The 18,112-nt window shown below is 32.9% G+C and overlaps 1 protein-coding gene across 1 annotated transcript in view; it reads left to right on the top strand.

Moving 5' to 3' along the window:
* The window catches only part of NUP58 (nucleoporin 58), a 43,508-nt gene extending 27,280 nt beyond the window's left edge, over positions 1 to 16,228 (top strand). The window contains exons 11-16 of the mRNA XM_044668969.1: positions 1,071 to 1,189; positions 1,629 to 1,711; positions 6,365 to 6,566; positions 12,287 to 12,385; positions 14,111 to 14,206; positions 15,647 to 16,228. Of these exons, the coding sequence (XP_044524904.1) occupies positions 1,071 to 1,189; positions 1,629 to 1,711; positions 6,365 to 6,566; positions 12,287 to 12,385; positions 14,111 to 14,206; positions 15,647 to 15,816 (769 nt within the window). The 3' untranslated portion in view covers positions 15,817 to 16,228. The remainder of the gene's footprint in view (positions 1 to 1,070; positions 1,190 to 1,628; positions 1,712 to 6,364; positions 6,567 to 12,286; positions 12,386 to 14,110; positions 14,207 to 15,646) is intronic.
* Positions 16,229 to 18,112: the final 1,884 nt, after the last annotated feature.

Genomic DNA, 18,112 nt, shown 5'->3' with positions numbered 1-18,112 from the left:
ACTAACGTAGATCAGCAAATCTATAACTTAAACTTTTATATACTTGTATGAGACACAAGAGGGTAAGTGATTTGACAGTGAGGTGGCATCGATGATGAGTTCTGGACATGGAGTCCAAAAGATCTGAGTTGATATTGTGCCTTAGACACTACCTATATGACCCTAACAACTTATTTAACCTCTCAGCCCCAGTTTTCTTACATAAAATGTAAATAGTAATAGCAACTAGTTTCCAGGTTCATCATGAAGATCAAATGAGATAAACCTTAAGGAGTTATATAAATGATAGTATCTTTATTACTATTATTAGTCATACAAATAGTATATGTGTGAAGTAGCCCACATTTTTTTTGACCCCAAGGCTAGTTGACTATCCACAGCTGCTTTCTTAAAAAAAGAATACAAGACAATCTTTCCTTTTTTTCTGTTTGATTTTTAATAAGGTTGGATTGTTGTTTTTAAAAATAACAGGCACTTTAATGGGGTAAGACTATTCATATTTGATGCTAAAATTTGTTGTTGAGATGGAAAGACATCTTAGAAATCATCTGGCTTACAAGTGACTTTAATCCCTTGATTTTATTGATGAAAAAAGGAAAGACCAAAGTTGAATGACTTCCTGAAGTCACACAGATATATAATGACAGAGCTAGGATTTAAATCCATATCTGACTTTGAGTTTAGTACTTTCCCCACTGTACCTTGAAGCTTCTCACTTTTGTGTTTCAAGGGTTATTATATATAACAGTATTCTCATTCTGCAGAATTACTTGTTAGCATTTTTTTTTTCATCTAGATCTTCATTGATTAAAGTGTACTCCTTCTACTAATTCAGATTGGCAACTTTTGTCAACTTATAGGGTACTCCCTATTTTGGATTGCTGAATATCAGAGTTGGAACTTGAGTTCACATCTTTTTATGCCTGGTTCTCTTTCTAGTACTCTATGATGCCATAGCATTGTAATTATATTTTCTAATAACACATAGGAAAATAAATGTCTCTCTTTTCCTTGTCCTTCCCCCAAGATAATAATCAGTGATCTGATAATGTTTAAATGCATTCATATAGCTATTTCAGAATCTTGGTTGGACAATTTGAGGTACAACTACAACAATACAGACAGCAGATTGAAGAACTAGAAAATCATCTTGCTACTCAAGCAAACAATTCACATATAACTCCACAAGGTAACATGCTTCCTATACTAATTTTTCAATGGAAGACTTTAAAAAATTTAAAATATTGTGTACAAAATAAAACACTAGATACTGGATACCTTGGAAAATGCTAACTGGAAATTTGCTTTTAGGGTTTTTATTTGGATTTGATATAATTTTTCTACTTTGTGAAATACAAAATATAATGACTTGCAGAATTTAGTCATAATTGAAGAAAGCTAAGTAACAAATGTGTTAGTTTACCAGTTTTATAAATTAGCCTTATTCAGGCATTTCTTTGTACATGTGAAGGTATGGCATCCTCTCTTTTGGTTAATGGAAATGTGATTTTCTTCTTTCTACACACTAATAAAATTCTATTCTGAACAGTAAAAATAAATTGATCTTATTTCTTCTTGTGTTTTCATAATTAGTATATTTTTTGCTAACATAAATTTTTGTCTTATAGATTTGTCACTGGCTATGCAGAAAATTTATCAAACATTTGTAGCTTTAGCTGCACAGCTTCAATCTATCCATGAAAATGTAAAGGTATGTTTTAATACATAGTTTATATATTTAATAAATATGGGACCCTATATATAAACCTTAGTTTTGCATCTATACTTGTAATATTCATTCAGATTGCTTGACTTTATCAAACTGCTTTGTCACAAAGTACCTTTTCACTTTTGCTTAGTTAAAACTTTTCTATTGACAGATTTTCAAGTAAAATGATTATTTAAAAAAGACAACTTTGATCTAATAAAGAAAGCAATTGAGTACTTTAAATATTTTTTAAACTTCCAGCTTCTATTATTTATTTATTTAAACAGTCTTTTAAAAAGAAATTTGAGTTCCATATTCTTTTGCTCCCTCTTGCCCCCCATAACAAAAAGGCAAGCAGTATACCAGTTATAAATATAAAATTATGCAAAATAGATTTCCGTATTAGCCATATCATGAGAAAAGCAAGAAAAATAAAGTGAGAAAATTATACTTTAGTTCCCACTTAGAGTTTGATCTCTGGAGGTGATAGCATTTTTTTTTAATCATGAATCCTTTTGAAATCATCTTGGATCATTGTATTGTAGATGAGAACAACTAAGTTTTTCACAGTTGATCATCATTATAATGTGGTTGTTACTCTGCTTAATAATCTACTAGTTCATATAACTCTTCCCATGTTTTTCTGAAACTAACCCCTCATTTTTTTATACGTAATATTACTCCATCACAATCAAATGCCATAATTTGTTAAGTCTCCCTATTGATGAGCATCCCCTCAATTTCCAATTCTTTGGCCCCACAAAAAGAGCTGCTATAAATATTTTTTGTTCAAATAAATATATGCTCTTTTTTTTTCTTTGACCTCTTTGTAGTACAGACCTAATAATGGTATTGCTGGGTCAAAGGATTTGCACACTTTTCTAACCTTTTGGGTATAGTTCCAGGTTTTCTCCATAATGGTTGGACCAGTTCCCAGTTCCATCAACAGTTCATTAGTATATCTATTTTTCTTCATTCCCTCCAACACTTGTCATTTCGGATGTGTATCTCAGCATTTTAATTTGTATTTCTCTAATCAATAGTGATTTAAAGAGTTTTTTTATATAACTATAGATAGCTTTGATTTCTTCTTGTTTAAACTACCTGTTTGTCCTTTGACTAGCTATTTGGAAATGGCTTCTTTTTTTTTTTTTTTATCAGTTTGACTAAGGTCCATATATTTGAGGAATGAAGCCCGTATCAGAGAAACTTGCTATAAAATTTTTTGATATTCATTGGCTATGGTGCTATTTAGCCAAATGTAGTTACCCTTGATTATCTCTTTTAATTAAGTCTATTTTTACTTTTGAGTTGTCTGAGATCATGATTGCTCTTCCTACCTTTTTTACTTTATCTGCAGCATAATAGATTCTGCTTCAGCCACTTATATTTATAAGTTTTTGGTGCTTCCAAGTGCTGTGATCCAGGGAGAGGTTTGGTCACTGCTTTCCTGGTCTATGTTTACCTAGGAAAGATCCCTCTTTCCTCTAGCTACAAGTGCTAGTACTCCTATTGGCCCTGGAACTGCAACTAGGAGCCTTATTCTCCTGCAGTAGTAGTGCTTAGTGCCCCTCTCTGCCTTAGAACTGGGACCAAGGTCCCTGCTCCCTTGTGACCTACCATAGGTGCTCCTGTCCACCCTATAACTATGACCCAGAACTGCATATGGGGGATAGAGTTGCCAATCAGCACCAGCTGCACCCAGTGTTGGGTAAGGGTCCTATATGATCTCTTCTTGACCAGTTGTTTGACCCTACCATCTCTAAGCTGCAAGCTCCTGAAATTACTTCTTTGTGTGATGTGATTTTGGCCAGCCTTGATCCAGGTGTCACAGACTTCTTTTGCTGAACTCCTAAGTTGTCTTAGGCTAGAAAAATGTCTCACCTTGACCTTTTGTTGACTTTTTCATTCCAGAATTTGATTTAAGGCATTATTTTAAAGTTGTTGAGAGGGGTATACTGGCAGAGGTCTGCTGGGTTGCTGCCTTTATTCTGCCTTTTTGGCTTTACCTCCCAAGTACTTTTAAGCAAATAGGCATTTGCCACATAAAATTAGAAATCATGTAATCCAACCTTAAACCAAGGTTGGATTAAACCTCGATCATAAACCCCCTTTACAATGTCACTGACAAGTAGTCATCCAGATGCTCAGGCTCTAGTTAAATACCTGTCTTTGGAAGTTTACTTCCCTGAATTCCTTTTTGGAAAGTTATGTTAAGAAACTATAATGTGCTGGGCACTGTGCTGAGTGATGGAGATATAAAAAATGGCAAAAACCAGTCCCTGGTCTCATGGAGCTTATAATCTAAATGGTGGGGCAGGGAAGCATTCAAACACAAAAAGCTATATACAGGAAAAATAGGAAATAATTAACAAAAGAAAGTCATTAGAATTAAGAGGGGTTGGGAAAGGCTTCCTGTAAAAGATAGACTTTAGTTGGGACTTAAAAGAAGCCAGAGGTGTCAGTAGTCAGGATGGAGGAGTAAGAACATTCCCATCTCTATAGAAAATGCCCAGAGCTGAATGATGGAGGGTCTTGTTCTTGGAATGGCTAAGAAGCTAGTATCACTGGATCAGAGTATGTGTTGGACAGTAAAGTATATGAAGGACTTTGCCAAGTAGAGCAATTTGTGTTTGATCGTGGAGGTGATAGGGAGCCATTGGAGTTTATTGATTAGGGTAGGGGAATGGCATACCTCATGTTTTAGGAAAATCTTTTTGGTGACTGAATAGAGGACGAGGTAGGCAGACCCCCACCCTTCTCCTGCAGCGGGCTATTGCAAATATTTGTGAACTTCGAAGAGCCTGATATCCAGGTCCCTCATCTAGCTGTTGATGAAAAGGCTTCTCTTTAATACCACCATCTTCCCAATTCCCCAAGCCTACAACCTAAGAGTCATTGTGGGCTCTTCATTGTCTCTTACCCCCCATATACAAGTTGTTGCCAGGATCTATAGATCTCACCTTTGACTCTTGACTATGCTCATTATCTCAGTTCAAGAATACACACAAATTTCATTTGTTTGCTCAAAATTTACCCTCAATATTTCTGTCACTTCTACTTTATTAGGTTTCATTAGTGTTTTTCTCTTTACATTGCTGTCCCTTCCTATTCTCTTCCATATTGATCCTCTTGATGACACAGAAAAAAGAAATTAAGAATAAACAACTGATGCAGAAACTTGATCTGACCATGTTTACAATGGTGGTTCTTAGTAGTTCCTAACCTCTCTCCTTGTGAAGCACTTAGTAATAAATGCTGTTAATCAGAAATATTTCCAATTTTATTGAATACTTTACATAAAAAATGAAGTTCTAGGGGCAGCTGGGTAGCTCAGTGGATTGAGAGCCAGGCCTAGAGACGGGAGGTCCTAGGTTCAAATCCGGCCTCAGCCACTTCCCAGCTGTGTGACCCTGGGCAAGTCACTTGACCCCCATTGCCTACCCTTACCACTCTTCTACCTATAAGTCAATATACAGAAGTTAAGGGTTAAAAAAAAAAAAAAAATGAAGTTCTAAAGTGGTTTACTGTACATTGATTTCCAGTGCACCAAAAATAGAAGTTTATAAAAGATGTGAATATCAGTCTTTGTGCCTTAGTTCAGTGTCTCACTCATTCTGTGCCCTGCCTTCTAAACCCTTGTACTCTTTCCACTTGACAGCTTTTAGAAAAGATTCACTTCAACTAGTTTCATAGGTAGCAGAAAATTGAAACTGATAAAGGCTTAATGCTATTTTATTTCAGTAACAAATATTAGAAAATAAATAGGGGGTAGCTGGATAGCTCAGTGGATTGAGAGCCAGGCCTAGAGACAGGAGGTCCTAGGTTCAAATCCGGCCTCAGACACTTCCCAGCTGTGTGACCCTGGGCAAGTCACTTGACCCCCATTGCCTACCCTTACCAATCTTCCACCTATAAGTCAATACACAGAAGTTAAGGGTTTAAAATTTAAAAAAAAAATGAATTCTTCTTACATTTTACTTCCATTCTGAGAGGTGATATAATCCTACATTTCATTTACTAATGCTTTTAAAATAGATGTCATAAACCCCCTTTACAATTGTCATTTACATAATTATTTCTAGCACTATAAGGACAAATACATAAACAATTTGATGGGATTTCAACAATTTGCTCCTGCTACTTTAAGCATACATTTAGTTTGTTTGTTTTCATCTTTTTGATGAAAACTTTTCATTCATCTACCAGCAAGAAATTGGGTTCTACCCATTCCTCTGCCAGAAAAATTGACCAGTTGGGAGGGAATTGCAAGAAAGAGAAGAATGTGTAAAGTGGTATTTAAAACTTACATCTAGTTATCCTAAAGCTTGGTTAAAGAACTTGGTTATTTTAGTTTTTATTTCTTTAAATGTGCCTTTGGCAAACAAGGAATGTATAAAATAAATAAAGAGAATTTTAAAAAAATTTGGAGATTACCCTCATAAATACTATATATTATATATAAATACTACTATTTCCTTTTGTAAAAGTTCATCTATACTACCATTACCCTCAGTTTAGGAGGAAAAATGGTTATTGAGTAGTGGCTTTAGACTTTAGTATACTTTGCTGATATAGTATTCACAGTTTATTTTACTATCAAATACGATGGAGCTTTATTGGAAACTTTTTTGTTGTTTTTGTTTATCCTTTTAGATGCTCAAAGAACAATATCTTGGTTATAGAAAAATGTTCCTGGGAGATTCTGTGGATGTTTTTGAGGCAAGACGAGCAGAAGCCAAGAAGTGGCAGAGTGCCCCAAGAGTTACAACTGGTCCTACCCCTTTCAGCAACATACCAAATGCAGCAGCCGTTGCCATGGCTGCAACACTCACACAGCAGCAACAGCCTGCTACAGGTCTGAATGCATTCAAGTTATAGCTTATTAGTGTTACAACTACAGTCAGTTTGTGTACATTTTTATATAAGGTCTTCTTTTGTGTTAGTACTTAACGTTTCTATGAGTAGTTGTTTGCTAGAAAAATTTGATCATTGTGACAAAATTATAAAAATATATGTTAGAAAATGCAGGGTAGACTTAGCAATAATAACAAATCAGATATTTAATGTTGTCAGTATTCTTAATGGTATTTGCTAAATCACTCAGTACCTTATGGGATCTTTTTGCTATTAAATTGCCCTGAAGAATATACTATTAAATTCTAAAATTGTAATAATGTAGTTTGTAACTTCAAAGTCAGAAATAAGCAATCCAGCTACACATTACATTTTCCTATGTAAAGCAGTTGATTCATTTTCACATTTTCATCATAAAACATTGTATTTGGCAACCTACATGTACATCCCAAATGAAGTTTGCTTTTACTGAAGGCATGTTAAAGGTCACGCAGATATTGTCTGTGTGTTTGTGTTAACTGGAAGGCATATGAACTGACTCACCAAACTCATTTCTGAAGAAGAAATATATTAGACCAGCTTTTGGTCTAGTGCCTTGAAAATGAATAGAGAGATGATGAAAGAAAGGAAAGCTTGTGTGTGTGTGTATTGAACTTGCTTAGGTTAGGTTGAACATAAAGAGATACTTGAATAGAGGAAAATTAAGTTGATTACAAAATAATGGTTGAGGAGGATATAATCAGATTCTTTTTAAATCTATTTCTAGGCAAATCTGCATTTTGGGGACAAAATAACTTTTCTTATATTTACTCCAACCCTTATCTCTAGTCTAATTACTTACCCACTTTCACAGACCTGTTTTATCTGTGATTGGCTGCACTAGATTTTGGGATACAGAAGACATATACTTTACTTAGATGAAGATGATATTTCTCCTTTTTTCATAGAAATAGATTTTTACAAAATGTAAAAAACCAAGTTATTACTTCCACAGCACCTTAATTTATTCTGGCACACATACATACATACATACATACATACATACATACATACATACATACACACACACATACACACATACACACATGTATATGTATAAGAGGCTAGGTCTAACAGTTAAAATAGTACAAGAAATCAAAAAATATTTATTTAAATAAAATCTTGACTGTTCTATGGCCTTTCAATTTATATTTAGCCTCTGTGCTAAGAATAACATGGATTAAACATTTATTCACTAAACACTGTCCTGTGATGGGTATAAAGATGAATAATATGATCCCTGCCTTCAATGAGCTTGCAATCTTATATATTCTTTGGTGTTTGCTGCTTGGTAGGATTATTATTCTCATTTAACTTTATAAACAAAAATTATGTTGCTGACCCACCATCATTAGAGCACCTTGAATTTTTTCCATCATTGGTGATGGATTTGCACTGATCCATAGACACTTTCTATTTCCTGGTCCCTTCGTGACTGGTGGCATATTTGCATATACACAACTGTTAATGAGGTTATGAAAGAGAAGAATGCTAATTGGTCTCTAAGAAAATAAACCTTTAACTAAGGAATCATTAGTACTGAGCATTGAGTTAAAACTAAGTTACAGAGTTAGAACGGTACTAATTCCTCTCCTACTTAGAGAAGTTTTTGAGGAAAAGTCTGAATTACAAAAGTATTATACCAAAAAATGAATTCTTCTGGTGTAGACAACCATGATAAATTGCAATAAACTGTTCAGTCAGAGGGAGTTAAAACTTGCTAATGAGACATAATCTTACCTTGAAAGTTCTTGGGTTTTTCCTCTAGAGTTTTGATGCCTTTCATTTATATCTATGTATGTAGAGGCTTAAATTAGAGTGCCTGTTAATTACTCTAAGAAGCATTTTTTTCTCTTTGCCCATATGCTTTCATTTTAAGATGTTTTCCTTAGGCTTTAGGGCAGTCAGCCTTATCTTCTTTTCATCGCTGCCAAAACTTCTGTTCACTTTTACTCCAATCCTTTAAATTTTTTTTTACTTTTGTGAAGTCTGGATTTCCAATTTGAGATAGGAATACCTCCAACCTTGTCAGCCTCATCAGTATTAAAGATAAGTGGTAATGGGACTCTCTTTGACAGATTGAGTTTTAATTTATAGTTGTATGAACATTGAGCAGTTGAGCACTTTGATAACCAGATTATATTGTGTTAGAACTTGACTATGTCCCCTTCATTTTTTCCCTGCTGTAGAGGTATTTTGTGTCCATGACTCAGCCATTTTATTGGGCATCTTCCCAGGGGAAGTTTTAGTAATCTTGGTATAGTGATTGTCAATATTAGCGGTTAACAGGAATGAGGTTTATGCATCCTTCAGATTGCATGTACAAAACAGTATTCTGTTGAGCTCTTTACTGCTCAACTGGAAACCAAGTTCATTTTTGATTTGTATACCTTTCAGCAGACTACAAAGCTAACTTAATCTTTGTCCATGACTTTGTGCATCTATTTTAAAGTGTTTTAGTAAACAAAGGAGAAATTTTTCTCTAATACATACCAGTAGAAAGTTTTAAAACCCATCTGTGAGCAGCTAGGGTATTTTTTTTTTTATTCTTTTCAGATGCCACTAGTGACCTGTGCAGGATTTGAGCCAGTTTCTAAGTTGTCAGGTGCTTTTTTGATTTTTAAAGCTAGATCTACTCCTTGTCTATGATAATGTAAATATATGGTCACAGGGCTGATTTTTTAGACAACTATCTCTTGCAGATGGTTTGTATGTCTTTCCCAGAGACATAGGAATCAAATAGATGATCTTTTGAGGCCCTTTATTAGTCCTGGCTTTGATTTTCTTTATGTAGATATATTTGTAGGTCTTAGGCAAATGTATTCTATAGCCACTACTTTTCTAGAGGCTGAAATGTACCCAAAAAGCTCTTGTAAGGTAGCATGTATATATGAGACAAACATAAGAATAAGTTTTTGGATAAGTTAAAGGATACTGGGAAAAGAATCTATTTGCTCCACAAGAGCTCCCTTGGCTTTTTTATAAATTGATGTACAATAATTTAAATGTAATGTTTGCAGTATAATTGTTAACTGTGAATAGATGAAAACTAATTTATTGAGTGTTTTGTTATGATTTGCTTATTTTAAAAGTATTTAATGTTTACATAATGAGACTTTTCTCATACTTGGCTGCTGTTCTTAAGGAGAGCTGAGACCATTTTATTAGTAATTCATATTTTCTAGCTTTGGATATAGGATTGGAAATCATAGGCTTAGTGTTAATCAGGAAATCCTAAGTCTTCCATCCAGAAATTTTAGGGTTTTGTGATTTTATTATTATTTATTAGCCAAAGGAACATTCCCCATTTAAATATTTTCAACTGGGGGGGGGTATGGTTTTTTGGTTTTTTTTAAATATGATTTGATTACAATAAGGTAGTATCATTAAGGTGTTTTTGACTGATCCTTAAATATGTTAATGAGGTTTTAAGCACTTACCTTTTTTTGTAAATCATCTGTATAAGGTAGAATTTGATAGAAAATAGGAATTAATGATGCTACTACACTTGATTATATTGTATGTGAATGTTATGTGGTTCACTTTGGGCAGTCATAATGACTTACTACTACTTAAATGGTTTCTTAGTGGAGGGCTCATTAAATTGAGTTCTTTAGGGAATAACTTAAGATTTTGAAGTATATTTTTAGACTTGTTTATTAGAATAACTCGTCTGAAGGATTTGTCTCTCATGTCCTGAAAATGAAACTATTTTATGACATTAGCCAAAGAATGCATTATTTGCGAGTACTTTGGCACAGGACAAACTTTTCACTATTTGAAAATGATGTACATTTGCCTACTAGATTATAAATGATATGTTGCCTTCAGAATTTTATGTTAAAGTATGAAATCAACTAAAGTATGATATATCTGTTGTACAATGGAAAATCTTGTCAGCTTAAGGATGGATTCTGATTTTTTTTTCTATAGCTTGACAGTTGGTGTTTAGAATAACAATGTTCTGTTGGTCTTAAAATATATACACAAAACAACAAAAACAGCATGATATATTTGATAAATATCTTAATTTGGAGGGCCGAGGGATGTGGTGTTTTTATTCTTCTTGGTCTTCCACCAGCAGTGCCTCCCATTAATGTGTAACTTGAGGCCTTCCCTTAAACTTGAAGATACTAGACATTTGTTTTCTGCATATTTTGTTCAAATTATGAAATTGTTTTTAGTTTATTTGTACTGTGATAACAGTTTTTTAAAGGAGCTACTAAGCAGATATTTGAATCTCAAAAAATGGATGTAAAAATTAAATGGATTTTTTAACTTATTTTTTAAAATAGTGTAAGGGCCCTGGCTGCTATCAGTTATGTTACTTTTTTACTTTATGTTTACAATCTATTTGGAAAATCTAGTTTATCTCATTGTTTAGACAGAACAAAGTTTCTCAGCTATAATAATCCATAAGTACTTTATCATTTAAACGTACTTTTTGAATAATCAAATCTTACTCTGCATTTGACAACTTGAAGATTTTGATTTATTTTAAAATTTCTATTTGTCAGTATGAGTTTTGCTTTGGTGACTCCTACCCCCTCCGCCCCCCACTTTCAGATGCACTGATCACTGTGTTTGAAAATGACAAGACGATGAAGATTGTACTGTGCTGAAAACCTGTCGAATCATTTTCATAAATCATTTATCAAAATGAGAGATTTTTAGACTTTTGTATTCTGGGTCATTAACACTGTTCAAAGGAGAGGCTAGTTTGTTTCTGTCCTCACCACACTCAGCCTAAATTATAAACTTACAGATGGGAAAGGAGTTTCTAATGAATCTTGATCTAAGATATATCCAAAATTATGGGGGAAAGTTTCTGAACTGAAATCTTGAATGTATTTATTGAATTGGTCAAGGTACACAGCCGTGCCTTTGTAAATGTTTATTAATCTATCATATTTATTAATCAGGTGATTTGAGTAATTAACTTTATGGAATGGTGTAATGTAGCAGAACTTAACAACAGAACTCGGTTATCACTTTTTGTGAACAAGTTTGAATTGTCATGTTACTGTGTGATTGATTTGCTTTAAAATGAACAATAAATTTAATAAAATAAAATATTGTCTTGTTTTTTATCCATTTATCATACATATAAAATTTGATCATTCAAATGCAAACCATACCTAGTTTTAGTTTCACTCTTAGTAAATAATATGATAGTTTTACAGCATTAGCACCAGCCTTTTTGCTAAAAAGTAAGACCCGACACTAATAGGAATAAAACAGTTTCTTTTAAGTAAGGAACAAAAACCATGAAATCCTACACTTGATTTCATTGTCTAGTTTTGCTAATAGGTGAGTAGGAGAGTTAAGATAATAATTTTAGAACTAAACCAGTAAGGTTTGTATTGATAATACATTAAATATTTCTGTTATTTCGGTGTATAGCTTTTTATATTAGGTGGCTTATATTTTTATTCTTTATAAGTTCCTTTCCATGTGCTAATACTGTTTTAGTTCTCTAATTTTCAATTTAAAATTTTTCATCTTAGGTTTTTCAAGTGGAAAAGATAAGTTAGATATGAGAAAAATTTTGAGACTTGGGTTTTAAATTTTTAATGAAATTTGTTTTAAAACAATGTTCACTCTTAAAATAAAGAAACTTCAATCTCGAAAGAGTAAGGCAAGCTTTTTTTCCCCGTTTTCTTTTTTTTTTTTTTATACCAGGGCCACAGCCATCTCTGGGAGTTAGTTTTGGAGCACCATTCGGCTCAGGTATTGGCACTGGCTTGCAGTCAAGTGGCTTAGGTTCTTCAAACCTTGGAGGTACAATTTAACTTTTCTAATGTTTCTTTTAATCTTTATATTTCTGAACTGGTAATAACAAAAAAATTGCAAGAGGATCTTCTGATGCTTCAGAAGTTAAAATTAGATCTGGCAAGAAAGATTCTCCAAACTAATTAATGCCTTATAGTAACAACTTCATAGAGAACAAATAGGTAATTATTAGGGCTATAAAAATTCACTACAAAAATATGAAGATGGTCAATATAAAGTAACACTTAAAATTATATTAATTTAGTCTTTATAGTGTTGATGCCACTTTGGAGCCCAAGCTATTTTATCTTAGAATTAGTTAATTAAGCTTAAGCAAATCCTTATTTGTAGAAGAGGGAACATTTTAATCAATTAAACACATTTTAATACAGGAAATACAAATTTAATAACAAATTGATTATTAACTTAGACTACACAAAGAGTAATTCCTGGTTACCAGCTTTGTAAATTATAGCTTGGCTTCTATCTGTGAAGTACATTTCCTTTTTGTGTGCCTGGTTATACACCTGCATGCTTAAACATTGCAAAATAGTTTTAATGTTGCCATGAGAAAATCCAATTAAAAAAATCAAAATATATTTTAATACTTTTGACAAGGTGAGTTGGGAGAGTAATGATACTATGAATAAACTGTGTTTCTGTAGCATGTGATAGGATTCAAAAATAATTTTTCTTTAATTTTAAGTTTTGCTGTAATTAATGAAGATACAGTATTATTCTGATTTTGTATTGTGGCCTTTAGCTTACAAATAAATTTGATGTTTCACACTAAGCATCAAAATCAATATTGGAATAAACTTCTTCAGAAAATTTTGTGAACTGATAAATCTATTTTAAATATTGTAAACATTTCAAGTTATTTGTTATTAATTTTTAGGCTTGTTGAACAACTGGCTTTCTAATATGTAGTCTTCAAGGAACTGTGTGTAATTTTCAAATTGTGTAATTCATATAATAGGGAAAATATAATTTGTTTTTGCATTTTTGAAAACAGTTTTGCTGTTTATAAAGAAACTCCTGTTTTACATTAGGTCAATTTAAACAGAACAGATGAAAGCTGATTGGATTTCATGAAGAAATGTGGGAATTGTAGCATAGACATTCTATTTAATTGAAATTTTTGCATATTGAAAGCAGAATAAAATGAAATTTTAATATATGTGTAAATATCTATAAATAGTCATGCTCTTGACTTAGAGAATTTTCTTTCATTAAATGAAATAATTTAAAAGAAGGAAATACTTTTGTACCTGATAAACTGGCATTCGCCTTTGGTATTCACTAAAAATCTCTAACCCATTTTGTAGAGAAGCTAATGAATAATATATCCTGATTCCTGTTGAATGACTAGAGTGTTTTCTTATCTAAAATACGAATGGATTATTAATGTGGATTTTAAGCAGGTACAAATTAATTCTGAGTTAATTTTATTATTTCCTTATGAAATCTAATTAAAAGTTTACATGTCTATGCAGCACTGTTTTGAGCAAATGATGTCTACTAGATTAGCATTTTGAGTGTACTCATTTCAGCAATTCCACAAATATAAATTACTAAAGTTTTGAGATAAGTTTTCATCAATATAATTTATATTTACATAATTATATAAGAATATGTTTGTGAATCTTCTGACAATTTTAGATTTAATTTGTTAGTAGTTTTTGACCTATCTTTTATGTGCCATTGTGTGTTTCTCTACTGCCCTTCCACTAGGATTTGGAACTAGCTCTGGTTTTGGAAGCAACACCACAGGGGCCTCCACATTTGGATTTGGAGCAACAAATAAACCCTCAGGAAGTCTTAGTGCAGGTTTGTTTGTGTCTGAATTTTAGAAAAATTTAAAAGTATAAAGAATTTGATTTAAAGATATACATGTTGCTATTATTCCACATATCCAAAGATCACTCTTAGTTTCACCCTATCTTATGGTGTACAAAAATATATCTACATAGATCTTAATCTTTGTCCTGCTTCTTCTAAATATGTCAGATTTTTCAGACTTCTTAATTTAATTCCCTAATTATATTCATCCGTAGAAATGATAGCTGTAATAATAATAGCTAGAATTTGTGTAGCTAGTGCTTTATGACTTAAAACATTTTACATATGTTATCTCCTTTTATCTTCCTGACAACATTGGGATATAGATACTATTATTCCCATTTTAAGATGAGGAAATTGAGGCTAAAAGAGGGCAGATGTTTTGTTCAGGGTCACAAAGATAGTAAGAATCCAAGGCTGGATTGGAATTCCTAGTTTTCCTGATAACAAATCCAGTCCTTCATTGGCCTCTTTATTTAAGCAGCACTTCTTTTGGACATAAGTGACCTGTTTCACTTGAAACAGTTTAATTCGGCTTAACGAAATTATTGTGAAATTGTAGCCAAATATAATTATCATCCTTGGACCATTTTGGGGAAGGATTTCTATTCCAAAGGTAAAATATTAAGCAATTAAATGTTCCATTTGGCTTTACTTCACTTGAAATCGTAAGTAGTCCATAAGTCATCTATGCTTAAAAGAACACTATTTCTCTCCATTTGCATTTAACTGTTTACTTTGGAAATATAATTTTTGACTGCCACTAATATAAGACTTCAAATTATATTTAACTTTGAAATAATCTTAGAATTGTAACTAATAATTATTGTTTTATGGTTTATGTTCATTGTTTGATTATAAATAGCATACCCCTAGAGGTTTATTGTGTTATTGGATAATGTTTAAAATGGACACGTCCAACTAGCCTACTAAGCTAGTCATAATGCTTTTCACTTTTGAGGGCTGTGAGGATTGCTGTTCTGAAGAGATGCTAGTGGTGGTATGATTAACTCAGCATAGAATGTCATGTCATCTTAATTACCCAAAGGTAATTATATCAAATTAGGGTTGCAAAATTATTCATCTTTTTAACTTTCCCCTTGAAACGAGACCCTTGTGTATGGTGGTGGGCTGCTTGGTTGTAGAAGAAGTGGCTAAGGACTGAGCAGTTATGATAAGTCTCACTTTCATCATACAGAGTCAGAATGGTTGTTGTAGGCTTTATGAAGGAAGAGCCTTGGCTTATCTCTAGTAGTAGAAAGATTTTTCTGTCTAATTCCACATGTTAGAAGTTTAGTAGCCTGGGATTACTGAGCTATTTAAATTTCTCTCAGTTCTTTCAGAGACCAATTGCTTTTTCCAAGACATATATGAAGTTGTTGTTATGATGTAACTTCTGATATAAATATTTTCTCCCCTACACACAAGGCTTTGGCAGTTCAAGTACAACTGGGTTTAACTTCAGCAATCCCGGCATCACAGCATCAGCTGGCCTGACATTCGGGGTGTCCAATCCTGCCTCTGCAGGATTTGGAACAGGAGGACAACTCCTTCAGCTGAAGAAACCGCCAGCTGGAAACAAAAGAGGAAAGAGATAAACATTTGGGTGGGCGGTGTAGTAAAAGCTGCAACCGCTCTGTTCATTCTACAAATCTATTTTTCTAGAAACTGATGCAACAATTAAATTGCATCCGGGAGATTTATAAGGTTTTGATATTTTTCCCTACTCTGAAATTTAAATTGTATCCATACCGGTCATGATGAACAGCTATTTTCTTGTTAATATTAACCCACTTGTGTGTTTTTATTATTTTATTTCCTAGCCTTAGAAATGTTTTGATGATATCACTGAGAAAACTTGTAAAACCATTTATTCACCTTAATGTTAGCAATGTTTTTGTTAATAAGTCCTATGCATAGAAATCAATGCATATTTGTTCCTTGTACATATATAAAGTATATTCTAGTATAGATCTAAAAAATTCATAATTTCTTTGAGAAGGCCTTTTGGAATCCACTGCAGGGCATTTTTGTGAATATGTATGTAAATATATACAGTATAATGCACACATGTGTGTACATATTAAAATATATATTTACACACGTACAAACCTTGCCTCAATGTTAATCTCCTTTCCCTTTTGGGTAGATCCTTTTCCGTGTTCCAGTCTTCAGAGCCTCACTGCTTGTTAGAATGTTATGTTGCAGTTCATTGCTAACAGACCTTTTCCAGTCTGCTTCATTGTCTCTTCCCTCTCCTTTCAGCCTTTCCTATCCATTGCCACTCCAAAGAGCGAACTCATATCATCTGATCCTGTGGCATATGCAAAGGGCTTTTAGAACCTTATCCATTCCTATATCGATCAGCATCCTGGATGATAATGAGGTTTTAAAAGTTTTCTTTCTTTCTTTTTTTCTAAGACTGACCTTCAGGAGACTATTTCGAATTGTAGACATTGGTTTAGGGGCAAAGAACTGTGAAGCCAAAGTTCCCAATTCTATGCAGGTGAAGGATGCACTGACTGTATTACTCTAATGGCAACTTTTCTAACCATTCCAATATGGAGTTCTTTCATTAGGGCTACTGACATTGACACCAAAAGAAGTGGCTTTTTCAGCCCTCATCGTCTTAAATAACTGCTTAATATGGAATAGAGAAATAGTATATTTTGAGAGTAGAATATTCATTCTTGCCAGCATCTCTAAACTATCCCTAGTCTTTCTAATAGAGGGAACTCCATGTTATATCATGCTAATAATGTCAAATCGCTTCTGTGTAGTTAGTGTTAAGTAAGATGGTTGGGGTTAGAGGGGGGAACCCCTTTTAAGGAGTAAGATGCCTTATCTGAGATTTATTAAAAAAAATAATAGCTTCCTCCACCAAACATTGACTTATTTATCTTGCAAGTACAGGTATCAGATGGAGTGTGAGCATGGAACTTCATTGACAGTAATGTACTTTTTTATATAGAAAGGTTTTGTATATAATGTGCATCAAATCAAATATTTACAGAATCATTTTCACCAAGGCAACTTTTTTTTCTAAAACAAGTATTGGGTATATGTGTATATATATATATACACACACATATATATGTATATATATGTATGTATGTGTGTGTGTATATATATATACATATATATACATATAATTTTTTTTCTAGTATGATGTCAGTTGCTTTTGATTGTAACAGTGTTGTCAAGTACCATTTTCTGTGTTTGGAGTGGTTCTATATACAATGATTGGCCTTCATTGAATTGGAATATCTGTTCATTAATGCATTAAAAAAGGGATTGGTTTTTAGTACTAAAATTGTATTCACTTTTGTTACTGAATATGAGATTATGGGGGGGAGGGAGATATTATAGAAACAGATGTGATTTGTTTTTTAAACATTGATCATAATTAAGCATTGCATTCAAACCAAACTTTTCTTTAAAAGGTATATTGCATTGGACTGCAAAAAAACAAAAACCAAAAAAAAAAAAACAATCTGGGTATTTGCATTTCTTTGTTACTGTTTTTTTTTCTTTTAAAAATGTTAAATTTTAAAATGTTGAACCACTGGAATTCTTGTAACATTTGTGAAATTTTTTAATGTGCTGCCATTGTCCACATTGTCTGCACTTTGTCTGTGACCTACCATTATGTAAACAATAAAATTTATTGCATCAGTGCTCCAAATCTTTATAGGTATTAGTTTCCCATTAATATGAGAATTTGCTGATTGTTCTTAGAATTTTAGTCTTTTAGTTGAATGGGTGGTCTTGATGTGTTTTATTATTTGGTTTGTATTCTTTTGAATCCTCTAGCAACATCTAGACAGGCTACTTTCTCAAATCCTCCACATTTGTTTGTGGGTCGCTCAGGACAAAGTGAGCACCGTGTCAATT

The sequence above is a fragment of the Gracilinanus agilis genome, chromosome 3 (genome assembly GCF_016433145.1).
Source record: "Gracilinanus agilis isolate LMUSP501 chromosome 3, AgileGrace, whole genome shotgun sequence".
In the NCBI taxonomy this organism is placed as follows: domain Eukaryota; kingdom Metazoa; phylum Chordata; class Mammalia; order Didelphimorphia; family Didelphidae; genus Gracilinanus; species Gracilinanus agilis.
The sequence above is the reverse complement of the archived record's forward strand: the minus strand, read 5'-3'. Positions and strand labels throughout refer to the sequence as shown.